General features: G+C 33.2%; 2 protein-coding genes across 9 annotated transcripts in view; both read left to right on the plus strand.

The window, feature by feature from the left end:
- Positions 1-17,202, plus strand: part of RAD54B (RAD54 homolog B) — a 61,205-nt gene that overhangs the window by 18,466 nt on the left and 25,537 nt on the right. The window contains exon 4 of one of the 8 annotated variants that reach the window (XM_037504147.1): positions 5,750-5,799. The exons of the other annotated variants lie outside the window; for them this stretch is intronic. Coding sequence (XP_037360044.1) covers positions 5,750-5,799 — 50 coding nt within the window. Of the gene's footprint in view, positions 1-5,749; positions 5,800-17,202 lie in introns of those variants that run through there. 8 annotated transcript variants of the gene reach the window in all.
- On the plus strand, positions 609-10,127 carry FSBP (fibrinogen silencer binding protein). The gene is made up of 2 exons (XM_037504150.2): positions 609-1,863; positions 5,750-10,127. Exons 1-2 carry the CDS (start codon positions 1,490-1,492, stop codon positions 6,273-6,275), a joined length of 900 nt encoding a protein of 299 aa, XP_037360047.1. The 5' UTR covers positions 609-1,489; the 3' UTR covers positions 6,276-10,127.

Genomic DNA, 17,202 nt, shown 5'->3' on the forward strand with positions numbered 1-17,202 from the left:
GAGCAATAAAACTGCTCAAAGACAATGAAAGACTAGGTTATAAAGAATTATTGATAGATTACCTAGTAGGGTAAGCCATTCCAACACCTGTCTGGCATTCTTTAGAATACCCAGCGATCTTTCACTTTTTTTCTGACGGATAACACATTTAAATTTCTAGCACATTGTCCTGCTCATAGGAGGAGCTCAATAAATTTAAATTTACAAGGTAAAACAAGGCAGTTGAAAATTTATGGCTTTTTTTTTTAAAGAACTATAGTTTTCTGGAGATATGTATATCTATATATATATATCTATATATATAAAACCTTTGTTTTCTTGCGTCTTGCACAGTGCCTGAGAGCATTTTTGATGGGTGTTCAGTAATTGTTTCATTGAAATGAACTGTTTAAGTATGTTCTAATTCATTTCCCCTATAGGGAAACACATATCAGAAGAAAATAGGTTTATTTTGCTTATATATCTTGTTTTTTAGATAAGGATTAGAAAATGTATTTTAAACACACAAAATAGCCTTGCAGCAGGCTAGGCGGCTTCCTCTCATAGTTCAAATTGCATGATATAGTTAAAAAAAATCCTATTCTATATTCATGGCAAATGCAATTTAGTTGTATTCAATTTTAAGGCATGATTATGCTGTTTCTCACTGTGACTGGTGATTTTTACAAACAATAAAAGCAGGCTAGCATTTTCACATACATTATAGCTAGAATAATCCATTGCTTTAAAAACAATTTTGGGGTCACTTTTTGGATTTGGTATTTAATAAACATGTCTTCTTAAGTAACTGAAAAAAATACGCAGTGGTTACTGTAGGCTGTAAAATGAAAGAGAAGCTTAGCTTTACTGTGGAGTCTGAATCAGGGTGTAACCTAACTAGCTAGAGGATATGCAATTCCTGATTGACAGCAGGACCAGCATTATGCAGATTTTGTGAGAGAGAACTGCAGCTCAGAAACAGTGATTAAGGGGCTCTGTTAGGAATCACTACATTCACCACTTAAATCTTTAGTTTTTCATTTCCCTGCCTACTGGATTTGTAAACAAATAGCACAAAACAGTTCCTCTTTTGTTTTTATTAAAGTGGTACTGCAGTGCAGTTTCAGTCTATCAGCTAGGCATACATGTGTGGAAATTCGATATTCTCAATAAATTAGTCAATTTTTAGATGGGTTTCATGCTTGTCTTTAGACCTTTGTATATTAAATCCTATCTCGAGCTGTTCTCTTTATACACAAGTGTGTTTTACTTGTGCCTTCCTGTCTTCTTCAGTGAGAAGCTTTATGTAGGTCAGGCTTGGCTTAAGCAGATTTCCTGAACCTGCGTCAGCTTAAGCTGGAGGAATTTTAATAAACCCTCCCCTGTAGGCGTGGGCCTAAATGAGGCTAGCCTAGTTAAGCCTGATCTTTTTCTGTTTGTGAAAAGAGCTGAGCAGAGCTGAAGACTGCTTGGTGGTTTCAGAAACTGCCTACTTAATTTGAAAAGAACAATGGTAGGAAAGGCTAGATCTTCCAATTTTACCTTATCTGAGAAGCTTGATTTGCTAAAGCTTGTGAAGCCATATGTTAAAATTCTTGAAGAACACACTAATAAACATTCAGTTATAGTGGAAAAGAATAGATGTTGGGATATCATAGCAGTTAACTATAATGCAATTGGAGTAGACCGCCCTCCTCGAACAGCGCAGGGCCTACGCACCCTTTACAAAAGGCTCAAAGAATATGCCAAACAGGAGCTATTGCAGCAAAAAGAGACCCAATCAGATTTTAAAAGCAATATTTCTGAGCCAACCAAGAAAGTTATGGAGATGATTCCCCAGATTTCCAGTTTTTGCCTGGTAAGAGACAGGAACCACATACAAAGGTAAGCTTTATTTTGTTTTGTTCTGGAAAATTATGGCGCCTCCTAGCTATTGGGCTCTGGCTTAGTTGTGATAGATGCATAGCAAGCATCCCCACAACGGGAGCAATGAATAGTGTCTTTGTTTTGCATTCTTAAAAAAGAAAAGTGAGGCTAAAAGGAAATTTTCTGCTGATTTAAGCCACTTTTTATTGTCTTCTCTCTCCTCACTCTATAATTGCTGAAAAGTACAGGTTAGCGATGAAATTTGTGACCTCACCTAAAACTTTTTAAGCTGTAAAATTAATTTAATTAGCTCTGAGAGATTTCTTTATCTTATTTCCTCTAAGTCACATTTCATTGGACTTTTCAATTTTATATAAAGGTAACAGTTTTAGGAGAAATAGGGTCCTTGCCATTTTATCAATTGTCACTGTGTACACTTATTGAATATTCATTGAGCAAAAAACTAAAGCCACTAATTAAGCTTATTAATGGCATGACTGTCTATGTTAAAAACAGTATTTTTCTAACATATTCAAAATTAAAAAGATAAATGCAAGGAAAGGAGTTAATGCCTAGTTAGCAGTTCATATTATTTAATAAAAATCAAAGTGTTGTTCTTATTCATTAATGGTCTGGTTTCACTTTGATCTTGGATCATACAATAACCCTGTTTTGCAAGGAATATTAAAATATGATTTTTAAGACACCATTAAGAGTAACTGGGTTATCACAGAGTTAGAAACAGCCTTTTGGTTAATTTTGTGTTCCATGTAACTACTTGCCTGTGATTCTTCAAGACTTACCTTACTACTAATTCAAATTTTAACCCCTGACAAAAGATAAAAGTGGCACCAACATGTTTCCTATGAACCATATTGGGTATTTTAAACAAATAGTAAACTCTTTGTTAATTGAAGGACCTTTCTAACAAAACTTTACAAGGTTCTTTCCTATTGGTAGAAGAGTCATTATATAAGCAAGATTATTGATTACCTGTGAAATCCCTTTGAAGTAAGGAGAGAAATTGGAAAAACCTTTGTGGCCTTACATATTTGCTGCTTTGGTAATTTACTATGATAATTTTTTGTGCCCAGTTTCTTGCCATAGACTGCTTACTTCTGGTTATAATGTAGTAAAAACATATTCACCTTGGGAATTTGGTACATGGATACACAGTGGGGTAACTGCATAAAATGGACAAATGATTAAATCCTAATAAGCTGGATGTCCAGAAACTCCACGGGAAGTTTTTTTTTTTTAAGATTTATTTATTTATGCATACAAGAGCTGGGGTACAGGCCAGAGATGCAGGGGGTGAGAGGATTCACCAGAGACAGAGTCGGGAGCAGAACAGGCAGAATGACTGAAATACACTGCTGAGGGGAGCAGCAGGCGAGACAGGAGAGGTCTGCTGTGCCATGTGGGTTGCTCCCTAGCTGGCTGGGGATCGAACTCGTGCTGCAGAGGCTGCAGATTGCTTCATAATGCGGTGTTTAACCCCTTGCGCCACCAGGGAGGCCCCACAGGAAGATTTTTATACTGTGCTACTCATTAAAAAAAAATTTCCCCTCAAGCCATAGAGAAATGTGGCTTTTACATTATTGGTATAAAACTCCTTTTGGGTATTAAGAATAGGCTTTCATAATTGGAAAACCACACATGGGAACTGTACTTTTAGTTATTTGCATATTTTAAAAGTACAGTGAGTAGATGACATGATATATAATATACAGATACCTGTTTACATTTTGACACCATACCTCCCCCCTACAATCTATCTTTGGGACACCAACATTTCTCTGATAAAACAAGTTAATCTAGTCACACATTTTTCTGTACCTAATATTTGAACAATAACAATTTTTCAGATTTTAAAGGGAAGAATATTAGAAATAAACCATTTAAATGCTTACTAATATTAATGTGTCTATACTGCCATTTTATCTAGTGATTTCATTTTATATGTGTCTAATGTGCTTATGCTTATTTGATTGACATCATCTTGAATCTTAATAATTATCTTAGAAGTTTATGGTTCTGTGATCTTAATTATGCTTTCATGTAAATAGGTTATTTAATTTCACCAAACCCTATTCTTAACAAGGAAAAAATTATTTAATGTATTTAAAAATATATGCATATTTTATAAGGGCATCCCTATTACCTATTGATTTGTCTTTATTTTTACTTCTCTCTAATATGAGATTATATTTTGCATTTTCGTAAACTATTTGATTCTCATAGTTCATATTCATAAATTTTAGAATTTTCTCTACTTTGTTATGCTTTACTTGTAATGTTTCAACTAAAATGGAATATTTCAGATGTAAGCATATTTTTAATTTACGTGGGCATATAATATCTAAATTATGAGTCTTATACTCTGATATATATTTATAAAATATATAAATCTGGAATAGTAATAATGTGAGTTTTTTAAAATTTGATTTTCATCTGTAGTTTCAGTCTTTTTCCATTTCAGGTTTTAGAGATGTTAATAAAAGCAAATCTTACTAATTTGAGTTACATTTATAGTCCATTTTGTTTTTGAAAATGATAAAATAACAAAAAAAGACAAGAATGAAAATGGAATTTAATCTACAAATGTATTTTTTCATAATATACTATATGTCATATCTCATATCCTTTAGCCAAATATCTGCTATTTTTGGCAATTTAATGCTTTACTAAGTAACATATGGGGACTTTAAATCCCCCCCCTTATGTTCTACTTAAACTTGTTCCGTATTTTTAAAATTCCATGTTGCTAAAAGTATAGCATTTTCCATGAATGTTCCAATAATTTCTTTCCCCTCTATAACGTTTATTTTTGTCAGATTGAAGCAAAAATGTAAAAAAACTCTCAAGAAATAAGATTATATAATCTTAATAGTTTCCTGTTATATGTGAAATGATATTTAAAAAAATGTTAGAATTTTAAAAGAACTACACTGCATTTATGTCATAACAAATATTGTTATGTCAAGGTTTAAGTCATGTAGTTGCCGCTTATAGAAATGCTTATCTTATGGAAATACGTGTAAGTTTAATAAACTTTCAATATATCCCACATAGACCATTTAAAAGGACTGCATTAAAAAAAAAAACCACATTTTTTTTCACTCATTTGACATATGAGCACTTACTAGTTTCCAAGTACATTATAATGCTAGGTGTAATAAAATAATTAAAAAAAAGACAAGAATGAAAATGAAGGAATTTAATTTGTGATAGATATAAACCTTTGCCCTTGTGAACTTTGTAGAGCAATGGTGGAAACACTAAAGGATCATCTGAGTCGTGTAGTTTAGTGTAGGTAAAGGGGAAATACCACTGCATCTGATTGAATGGTTTGGACAACTATCTTATAGTTGAACATATCCAAAGCCATGTAGAATCTTGATTTTTATTTTATTTTGCAAACATAGACATAAGTATTTACACTTCTCACAGATGACCTGCTATTATCCTCCTAGAAGTCATGGACCTTGAGGTATTTAGATCAGTCCAGGAGAGCAGGAGCAGGAGGTCAGAGGCTAAGGTGTGGGAACAACGCCTAGAATGCTTGAAGGGGCCCTTTTTAAGAACCTGAAATTTACATGAATGTTGCTGTTTCTAAATTTTTTTTTTTTTATTTACCTCATTGACCTTGTATAGTGTTTATAATTCCCTGTCCTTTCAAGAGCCCAGTTTTAAAGAATGGGAGAGAGCTATGTGTTTATATTATCGAAATCTTAAATATCACTTTTTGTTATCCAGGAGTTAAAATTTTTTTGTTTCATAATTTTTTATAGCTTTAAATATATTAAATATGAGATTATTGTGTATGTGTATATGTACATGTACACATCAACTCCTGTCTTCATTTGATTTATGTTTTATAATGCTTTTTTGTGTGCTGTAGTGCAAACTTGGATGAGGAAGCACAGGCTGGTACCAGTTCACTACAGGTAATGTTGGATCACCATCCAGTTGCTATTACTGTGGAGGTGAAGCAAGAAGAAGATATTAAGCCACCTCCTCCATTGGTTTTAAATTCTCAACAGAGTGATACTTTAGAGCAAAGAGAAGAACATGAATTAGTACATGTTATGGAAAGGTCTTTGTCACCATCACTTTCCTCAGTTGATATGAGAATGACATCGTCTCCATCTTCTATCCCAAGGAGAGATGATTTTTTTCGGCATGAGAGTGGAGAACGCTTTAGGTCACAATTAGGGTATGATCCTCAGATTCTGCAAATGCTGAAAGAGGAACATCAGATAATTTTAGAAAATCAAAAAAATTTTGGATTATATGTTCAGGAGAAGAGGGATGGATTGAAAAGAAGGCAACAGCTAGAGGAAGAACTGCTAAAAGCAAAAATTGAAGTGGAAAAGCTAAAAGCTGTTCGCTTACGGCATGATCTACCTGAGTATAATAGTCTCTAGGATTTCTTTTTTTCAATCTTGCAATTTGAGAATTTTAATTTTGAAATTAAATTGTTTTCATTCAGGAATATCCTGAACCAAAATACATATTCTTAAAAAGTATTGGTAATATCTATTATGAAAAAAACTTGACATGACTTTCTAGTTATTTCATTTGCTTTGGATCTATTAAAACTTACTGATTTGACTCCATGGTTATATGTTATTTTTGTCTTCTCTCACTTTTTTCCTAAGCTATAATTGTTAACCTTATAAAAAGTGCTTTATTTTGATCATAAAAATTAGCATACATAAATACAGGCCAAATACATATACATATTTTTTCATATTTCTTATCCTTCAAGATTTTCAATTAACACTATGAAGGCTGTAATTCAAGGTTTTTGAGTCATTCAAATTTAGAAGCAGTATTTGCCTAATAGAAACTTGTCAATATGACATTGATTTTTATGCTTTCAATATTTGAAGGAATAAGTCCTAGGACTTTAGAGATAGAAGGTATTTGGAGAAGGTATTTTCTCACCAATTAGAGGTAATGAAACTGAGTTGCAGGGGGAACTTAGTGACTTACTTGATGTAACAAAATGATTTATGGCAGAGCAAGGACCAGCATTCAGTTTTTGTTTCTCAAAATTATCTCCTGTCATTCCTTAAAAGTAAAAATCCACTAAAATAGTCTCCATATTTAAAAATTGGATCTATTTATTTTGTTAAAATTGTTTTTAAAGATTGATAGTTTATGAAATCTGGAAAATTGTATCCATTACCCAATGCTTTTTTTATCTAGTAGAACAAACAAGCTATTCTATTGGAGTTATTATATATGTTGACGGTAAGATTTAATATATCTTAATTCACTTAAAATCTTACTCTGGAAGCTACTTTCATGGTAAAAACCACAGTAAAAATTTAGGTGAATAAGACTGAAATTTTACTTAGAATAATATTGTCAAAAAATCATGTTTGTAATATGTGATAGCATCATTAGTCATGCTTTTTGGTACACATTGCTATGTTAGTATTTGTGGAAATAAATAAAAACCTTGATTTTTAAGTTATACATATTTAAATTTATGATAAATCTTCAGTTACTTAAGGATTTTAATTTTTGTTGGAGCTCTGTTGGGCAAAGATTTTTGAGCCAAACTTTAGAATGCTGTAGGTAGAATTTCAACACTATGGATAGAAAGGATGTTTAAGAGTAAATAGCTTAAAAGGCATAGAGATGGAGGAAAGCAAATCAGACTGTACAAGCATAGAAGTAGTGCTAACTCAGGTGATTTAAACGAGTGTAGAGAGAACCAATTAGGCTGTGATAACCTGGATTAGGATATCTTTTCCTTTATTAAATAGGGGTAGCTACTCTTTTACATGCAGGGATAAGCCAGAAATCTACATTTTTATTTGCTATTTTACATATTTAAAATGGTTGCGAATTAGTCAAAATGTTTCTAAAACACTAAACTTGTGAGAGGAACTCATTTACCATTGGGGTTTATAGCCTTTGGAATAGAGCAATCTTGGTCACTTCAGAATTTGTGATTCAGAAACTGGAGGCAAGAATCCAGAAATCTGCCCTTTGGAGACTCTGCTGAAACCAGAAGAGTAGTAGAGTATTTGGAAACCTAACTTGGTGACTGAACCATACTAGATTTTCAAAAAATTTTGTTGAAAAGAGGAGTTGGTGAAAGGGTATACATTTTGGAAGGTGGTTGATGCCAGATTATGGATTACATTAAATGCTTTTTTTGAGGAACGTGAATGTACAATAGGAAGCCATCGCAGGCTTTTGATTAGGGAGCTATGGCTAGAGTTCTATTTTAGTGTTGTAATATCAAGATTTAGGGGTAGTGAGAGGAAATGAAAAATTTAGGTTATGGTTATAGATACAAAAATAAAATGGACACCTTTACACCAATCAACAATAACTTGATTGCTTAATTTTATTGACGGAAATAAAAAGGCATTTTATATCTGCTAGAGTTAAATATTTATTGTAAAAATACCTTGAATGTATAATGTGATAAATCCTTTTGATAATTTCATCTTTTAGCTGTGCTGTGACTTCTTTGAATCTAATGAATCTTATAATTCTAATTTGAAGTTAATGTTTTTACAATATAATTTTAGTAAATTCATCTTTACAGTACTAAGCTTTCTGAAATTATTGAAAGCAATTACAATATGAAATTAATTCATATTACAATCTCACTGTTAATACTCAGAATTGATAATGATTTTTTAATTTGAATGTTGATTTGGTGCCACTAAATCTGAGTTCTGTGTTCAAAAGAGTGCAACATACATTTTTTTCTGTGTCGTCATTAAGTTCTAAAATCAATGTGGAAGGTAAAAATGTATATGTAGAATTGCCCTGAAAATTCTTTTGCTGCCCTTTGAATAGTGTAGACAAGGGCTACAGTCATGTTTTTCTCCAGCATTGATCAAGATAGTTGTTTCTTTGGTTCTGTCAAGTGACATTTATTAGCTTTTAGGAACTGAGTAGGATAAAAAACCCTTTTTTTAAAATATATTTCTAGAAAGACTGTACTCACTGCAGTAAGCTAGGGCAGCTGTTTTCCTGAGTTAGTCTTGTTTGATTTTAATTTGCTCTGTTGTGTAGTCACCCATGTAACAATAATTAGCATAATAAAAGTTTATGAGAATTCCTGTACAAAGGAAACTTTACTTATTTGACCACTCTTTTAGAGGATGCTTATTATCAGAGTATCTTCAAGGAAATTCTGAGCTAATGCTTTTTTGGAGGGTTGGGGGAGCACAGATAATGAAACTTTTGAGTCTTTTGACTTACCAACGATTATCAGCAATTTTTGCTGAGGACAAGTTTCACTAAAGGGAAGGTATAGGAGCAAATTCTGCTAGTACCAATGGGATACAGCTGAAGTTTCCAGATATCCTGCATAGCATAGAAAACTGTGTGGGACTATGAGATTTACCCACAAAATGTAATGCTAGAAAAACAGGGGATAATGATTTTATATTTTAAATGTAGATTTGATTCTGTACAAATACATTAAGTTTGAAAAGTATGGTAAGTCAAAAGATTATTTCAACTAATATGTTAGTAATTTAGGTAATGGATAGGTTCTTTTTCCACCTTTCAATTTTATTCATATGAAGTCAAATGAATACATTGTTACTTTCATGGCTCCTGATTTTTTAAACTTAGATATGATTTATGCATCTTGAAAGAGTTAATGAAGCCCTTTAATATCTAAGAAGTGCCAACAAATTTCTTAAAACATTCAAATGAAGTATTTTTTTGTATAATGAGACATCAACTTGGGTTACTTCATTTTTGAAAGATTCACTTTGCCCTCTTCTGTCTTTATGTGAAAATGTTTAAAATATGAATTGTTTTCCTTGTGCCTTCTTTTAATGTTAATTTTTAGATAGACATTTTAAAATTTAGATTGTAATAAATTGTGTTTAATGTACTGTAGATGATGGTGGCTATATGCTTTGTTAATATATATTCTCTTGAATACAAGGTAATACATTGTACTAATTTGTGTACTCTGTGTGTGCCATGAAACAAAGAATTAATACTACAGAGGTAAAATTTTTGATGAGGCATAACAAATTTATATAGACTGTTGTGTTGTAATAGATACCAAATGTACCATGTCTAAGTATCATAATATATTTATTTTTTCAAATGTCAAGAGACCCATAAATTCTCAAAATCAATTATTTGATGGTGAATTTGGTTGTAAATATTTAAATCATTAGATGAAATATGGTTGCAGTACTTAAGAAATAAGAGTAAATTCTTAATATGTAATCTAATTAAACATAAACATGGATGCTCAATCTTTGATTTTGAGAAACTGGTTCAATATATTTTTATATCTTTTAAATTGTTTTATTAAAATTAGTAATTTGAATTTATTATTTATTTTTAGTTTTTAATTGCTTTGTAAATAATGGAAAGGAAACTGAATAAATAAAAATACCATTCAAATTTGCTTGAATACTTTAAATTAAAGTGAATGTATCACTTAGTCTTATACTTTTTTAGTAGTCTATTGTGCTTTAAAATTGTGTGAATTTGTATCTGTTAGCAAAGACTAAAAAACCCTTCAAACACACAGAAGTTAAGAACTTTATTGTAAACTTTCATATGCTTACTACTTAAATTCTGCAATTAATGTTTTGCTGTATTTGCTTTACTACATATTTACCCATCTGTCCATCCATCAGTTCATTTTTAAAAGAAAACTTATTTCAAAACATTGCAGAATTAGTTTGAACACTTGATCCCTAAATATTTCAGCGTGAATATTATGAACTGGAGTTTATATATATATATATATATATATATATATATATAATTTTTTTTTTTTGGTGTGCCCTTTTTAGGTAAGATTTATAAACAGTGAAATGCATAAATCTTAAATGATGAATTTGAGAAATGATTACACCTTGTAGTTTAAAGCTCTATCTAGATTTAATGGTTTAAACCTCTATCAAGATTTAGATTTATCTCTACCCTAGAAATTTCGCTTCTGCCTGGTCCTAATCAATCCTCCAGTACCTCCTCAGGCAACCACTGTTCTAATTAAAAATAAAAAAACTTAGGGTCTCCCTGGTGGTGCAAGGGGTTAAGTCGCAGCCACTGCAGCACTGCATGAGTTCGATCCCTGACCAGGGAGCTGACCCATATGGCCTGGCACACCTCTCCTTTCTTGCCTGCTGCTCCCCTTACCAGTGTATTTCAGTCGGTCACTCTGTTCCCCACTCTGTCTCTGGTGAATCCTCTTACCCCCCTACCTCTGGACTGTATCCCAGTTCTTGTATACATAAGTAAATAAATCTTTTAAAAAAAAAAGTAGGTAAGTTTTATCTATTCTACAACTTCACATCATTGGAATCATATACTATGTACCTCTATTTGTTTTCTTTCATCCATCTTAATGTTCTTTTATCCACATTCATCTGTCTTAGTAGTAGTTCCTTGCTTTGTGTTACTGAAAGTTTTCCATTGTATAACTGTATTACAGTTTATTCAGCCATTATTTTTTGGTTGACTTCTGTGCTTTTTCCAGATTTTGGCTGTGATGTATAAAGATTATATAAATACTCGTGTCTGATTTTATTATGGACAGAACACTGGGCTAGGGAAGATAAACATTTAACTTTTTAAAAAGTTTTCTCAGTGTATGGATTGTTTCTAATAAAGCTTTGCATGTTCAATGATTGGGGTGACAGAATTAAAATTCATAAATAACTTTCTGGTATTTAAATGCATTAAGAATGCTGGACAGATTGTTTAGATATCTGGTAATAGTTTAATAATTTTTTAAATTTTAACACTGTATACATACTTTGACTTGCAGTATTAAGAAATATGATGGAATGTAAAATTTCTGCCATGCTTGTATCATTCTGAAAATGATCTTTAATGCAAAGAAATATCTAGGTTTATTTTATACATAACTGTACTTAGCTAACATTCAGTCTCTTATTAGATAAAACCATAGATCATTACTAGTTTGAAAGAATTTGTATATTAACGTCTGTTTTTTTTTCAGTGTAATAAAAACTGTTTTAATCTTAAATCTTTATTGCCATTATATACTTTTTTTAGGGTTCAATTGACTTTTTTTATTTTTATATTCCCCATACAATTGCAACCCCCTTATTTTGACACCAATATCTCCTTTCCCCACCCCCCCCATAGTGTGTCTCATAGTTGTTTGTTTACTTTTAATATACATTAAAAGTTCTGGTAATTTTAGAACTAAAAAATACAATTGGTGAGGGTACTTACATTCTTTTTTGAATTTAAGTATGTGAGACATTTTAAATTTTGTTTTCTCTGTTGAAAACAATGTCTATTTAGAATTGTTAGATGAAAAACAAAGAATTATTAAAGGCCTGAATTTAGGGAATGTATAATTAAGGCACCAAGATCTAGGGTGACTATGCTTAGGAGTCTGTCATTAAGATGATAATGTCCACTGTTAATATTAAGATGTCATTATCTCCCTCTTCCTCGTTTATCCAGGCATGATTTTAAGCACCCTTACCTTGTGAATCTTGCAGATAGGCATTCAAATCTCTTGTTGACCATTTTTGGTATTGACTTGGGAAGTCAGGGAAAACGGTCTAGTGGGAAATAGTTTAGAAATAAGTTTAGAAATACAGTTAGAGTACAATTGATTTGGGGGAGTCAGTTTAGGATATAAAAAATTACTATTTTATCTATTGTAGTCTAGATATTGGCAGTTATCGTCCATATATTTAAATCTTAATGATCTTCATTCTACTTTTTGCAATTTTTTTTTAAAGATTTATTTATTTGTGCATACAAGAACTGGGATACAGGCCAAAAGTGTGGATGGTGAGAGGATTCAGCAGAGACAGGGTGGGGAACAGAACAGGCAGATTGACTGAAATACACTGCTAAGGGGAGCTGTGGTGAGTCAGGAGAGGTCTGCTGAGCCATGTGGAAATCTCCCTGGTCGGCCAGGGTATTGAACTCGTGCTGCAGTGGTTGCAAATAGCTTCATAGGTTGCGTCTTAATCCCTTGCACCACCAGGGAGGCGTCTACTTTTTGGAATTTTTCAGCTTCTCTCTTCCCTCCCTGAGCCCTACATTTAAAATAGGTCTAAGTGGAAAAGGGACAATGGAAAGAAGATGATGGTATTTAACATGTATGGAGCACTTACTACATAGCATGTGACTGTTTTACATATATTAGTTAATTTAATGCTCACAACAAATCTGCAAGTAGATAATTAGTATATTCATTTACAGAGCATAAACAAGCACGGGGAGAAGGGGTAAGTAACTTGTTCAGGGTCGCATATCCAGTAAGTGGTAGATTCAAAATTCAGTCCCAGCCAATCTGACTCCATAGTTCATGTTCTTATCCTCCTGCAAGAAAAAGATATATCTGAAAGTGTTACAGTATTTCAATGTTAATTCTAAATAATTTCTGAATTCACAGAAATGAATCTGTTCTGCTCTAATAAATTCTTTGGGGGTGGAGGAGAAGGTCTTGGGCATAAGTTACTATTGTAGGCCCTGGGAATATGATGTTTGGCCCTAGAATATTTTTCCTAGCCATTTTGAGGAAGACATTTTTATCTCCCCTTTATAACAATCCCGAGGAATTGCATTTTTCACTTAGATAAACTAATAAAAACAAACATTTAAAAAAGGTACAAAGTTGTCAGTCTTTTATTCAATGCACACTGAATGCTACTGTTAGGAATAATGCAAAAAGAAAATGAGTAGAAATTGACTAAAATTTCCGAGTTCATAAACTGGTCAAAAACACTCCTGTGTTTTTTGTAAATGCTAAAAACCTGAGAACTATCTGGCAAGATTAAGATTATTGAACAAAAATAATCAATTTGTGACAACTGCCAGTATATCTAAACTCTTATGTTTCTTGACTAAAGATTTATGGAAAAATAGAATCTAGATAATAGGTATGCAAACTTTGACTCAACAAAATTGCATTTAGCAAAAATTATGATTGTAAAAGAACATGTTGGTGAAAGCTATAATCAGTAAAATATGATACATGAAAAAGTGACTGATGGATCAAACTTTTGTTATAAAGTTTACTTGGAAAATAAGCCTGAGGATAACAGTTGATTAAAATGAAAATAAAGTGGACATTGACAGAGATGAATTCACATTTAATTTTTAATGCTACAGTCTCAGAGTTAATCTTAAAATAATTCTGATTTAATTAAACAGTTTAGTAAACATGAAGTAAAAATGTACCTAGAGTCAAAATGGCATGTTGTATTTTTTCTTTTTATTTTACTTTATTTTCTTTTATATATATTTATATTAATTTTTTTTAAATGTTTTACCTCAATGTTCATTTTTTAAACAATATTTGCTTCCCCCAACCCCTCAGGTGTAATCCCTATAGAGTTTCCTTAATGGCATGTTTTAGAAGGTCCTTTCCTTCCCTTCTTCCTCCATTCCCTCTGGTTACTGCTACATTTTTCAACACAGTCTGAGAATTAATTTTGCTGTGCTTTGCCAGTATGTGTTCTTTGGTTATTATATTACACAAATAAGTGAAACCATCTGGTATTTGTCTTTCACGTTCTGGCTTATTTCATTTAGTATAATCACCTCAAGATCATCCATTTTGTCCCCAAAGGCACTATTTCACCTTTTAAAATATATTAGCAGAGTCTGTACTGCTTGTCATTTATCTATACAACTTCTGATTTTTTTTAAAGATTTATTTATTTATGCATACAAGAACTGGGGTATAGGCCAGAAGTGTGGGGGGTGAGCGGAGTCACCAGACACAGAGTGGGGCACAAAACAGGTGGATTGACTGAAATACACTGCTGAGAGAAGCAGCGGGCAAGACAGGAAAGCTCTGCTGAGCCATGTGGGTCACTTCCCTGGCCGGGGATTGAACTTGTGCTGCAGTGGCAACAGATAGCTTCATAGTGCTGTGTCTTAACCCCTGTGCCGCCAGGGAGTCTCCACAACTTCTGATTTTTTCTTCCTCCCTTTTAGTGTTTTGTCCTCTCATTCTTTTTTACAATTCTGCTTCTGTATTCCTATTTACATTGTGCTCAAAGTGTTACATTTTGTCTTGTTGTGTAGAAAATCTCCTTTCAACATTTCTTGTAGGGCAGGTCTGGTGGTGGAAAACTCCATTAGCTTTTATTTATCTGGGAAAGCTTTTATTTCACCTTCATATTTGAATGATAGTTTTGCAGAGTAGATTATGCTTGCATGGCAATTTTTGTCTTTTAGGATTGTGAACACTTCATTCCACTCTTCTACCATGGAGGGTAACTGCTGAGAAATTTGATGAGAGCCCCGTGGAGGGTTTTTTTTGTATATTACTTTCTTTTTTTTTTTCTCTAGCAATCTTTAATATTTTTCCTATGTCTTTAACTTTTGACAATTAAATAATGTGTCTTGGTGAGGTCATTTTGCATTTAAAAATTTGGCTGTATTTTTGCTTCTTGGACACACATGTTTATTTCTTTATTTAGGCTCAGGAAGTTCTTAACCATTATTCCTTTGAATGGGATCTCTTCACTTCTCTCTCTTTTCACCTTCTGTAATATACTTCATCCTTATGTTTCCTCTTCAAATAAGACTGGTATTTCTTGTAGAGTTTCTTCATTTTTCCTCAGTTTTTATTTCTTCTTCCATTGGTTTGTACATTTGTTTCTTTTATTCCTGAAGTTTTGTTTTCTACCAGCTGGATTATATTTAAAATATTTTCCATATTCCTCCTCATTTCATTTGTGTCTCTTTTTGTGATCTTCACTGACTTTAGTGAAGAACTTTTTTTTCCTGGTTCTCTTTTCTAAGATCCTGTAACTACCTTTTTGCATTTGACCTTCCGGAACCTCTTAGCATTTAAAAATTTCATATTCTAAAATCTTTGTTAGGTCCTCTATTCTTTGTCTTTTATATATGTCTCTGGACTTATGTTCTCCTACTTTTTCATCTTATTTTCATATGTTCCTTGCTTCCTTGTTATATGTGTTGCCTTTTTTGCTTTTCTCTTTGGGGTGCTGTGTGTTTGGTTTTGTCTTCTTTGTTTAACTTTTCAACAGCTAGGGAGGAAGGGAAACTGGATCTCAGTTCTAGTGGGGAGGGAGGGGCGCTGCAGGCCTATATATAGATCACCTCTGCCTCCTCTCCTGTGTCTCCAAAGCAAGCTCCACTCAGTGCTACAGGGGCCCTAAATTCCCATCTTGCTTCCTTCATGTTCATCTCTACTGCATGGGGCATATTTCACTAAGTTCGAGTCACCTGGAAAAGGACACCTGGAGTGACTGCAGGGAATGAACAGCCAGACACAGGTATCTTGCACTGCTATTCAGGGAGTGCTAGGACTGGGCTGTGGGACATGTGAGGCCCAGCAATGGTTATTGCTGCCAGGTGAGGGGCCTAGATCTCAAGGCCTCCATGGATCTCTGATGTAGGTCTCATTGCAGGGTATAAGGGTAAGCCTGCAGCCAAATTACAGAATTAGAACAGCTCCTGGTGGTGGTGATGGTATTACAGGACACGAAGGGGCACCTCTGAATCCCCAACCTGTAGTGTGGTCACTGAGCATCCCTCTTTTTCCACTGGGAGGGGAGATAGTATTGCGTCTGTCAGCAGCTGAACCCATGGCACCTTCCTGTCTGTTCCATTCTCTCTGAAAAGTCCATTATACTCCAGTGTGTAGGACTGGAGATTGGGCCCTACCTTATCTGCAGACCTGGATTTCTGCAGTAGTGTCATGACCTCCTTCACCTCTTCCCTTTCTGTACCTACAGCAAGTCACCAGCCTCTCAGCAAAATCTCCATGTGAAAGTACTTTGTCTCTGCTGATGAACCTCTAAATCTTTTGAGCAAACTTTATTCTAGTTTTATATTCCTTTAATTGTGTTTAGGGAAGAGCATGATCTGAACCTCTATTCAACCTCTATTCAACCTCTAAGTTGTGGGTCCTGAAGGGTAATTTTAAAAATGAAAAATGTAGTTAGAAAAAACATTGGTAAAGGTGATATATTGCTGATATGTGTAGTGAAGCAGGTACACTGTTCATTAGAGGGAACATCACTAGTAAAGACTTTTGGGAGTAAAATAGGCCAGTCTAAATCAAGAGTCTGAAAATCTGATCCCTTTGGACCACTAATTTCATATCCAAGGATTTTATCTTGAACAAATAACCAGATGTGCACAAAGATTGAGTATAATAGTAAAAAAACAAAACAATGTTTAACAATAGGGGACTGATTAAATAAACAACCATACTTCCTTCTAATAGGATATCATGCAGAGACCAAACACCATTTGGATTATCATGCAGAGACCAAACACCATTTAGATACTAAATCTAATCACATGGGAGATGTTCACAGTAATATAAGAAAAGTAAATTTTGAATTAATAGATAAGCTA

Source organism: Talpa occidentalis, unplaced genomic scaffold, assembly GCF_014898055.3.
Source record: "Talpa occidentalis isolate TD23 unplaced genomic scaffold, MPIMG_talOcc4v2.1, whole genome shotgun sequence".
Classification (NCBI taxonomy): domain Eukaryota; kingdom Metazoa; phylum Chordata; class Mammalia; order Eulipotyphla; family Talpidae; genus Talpa; species Talpa occidentalis.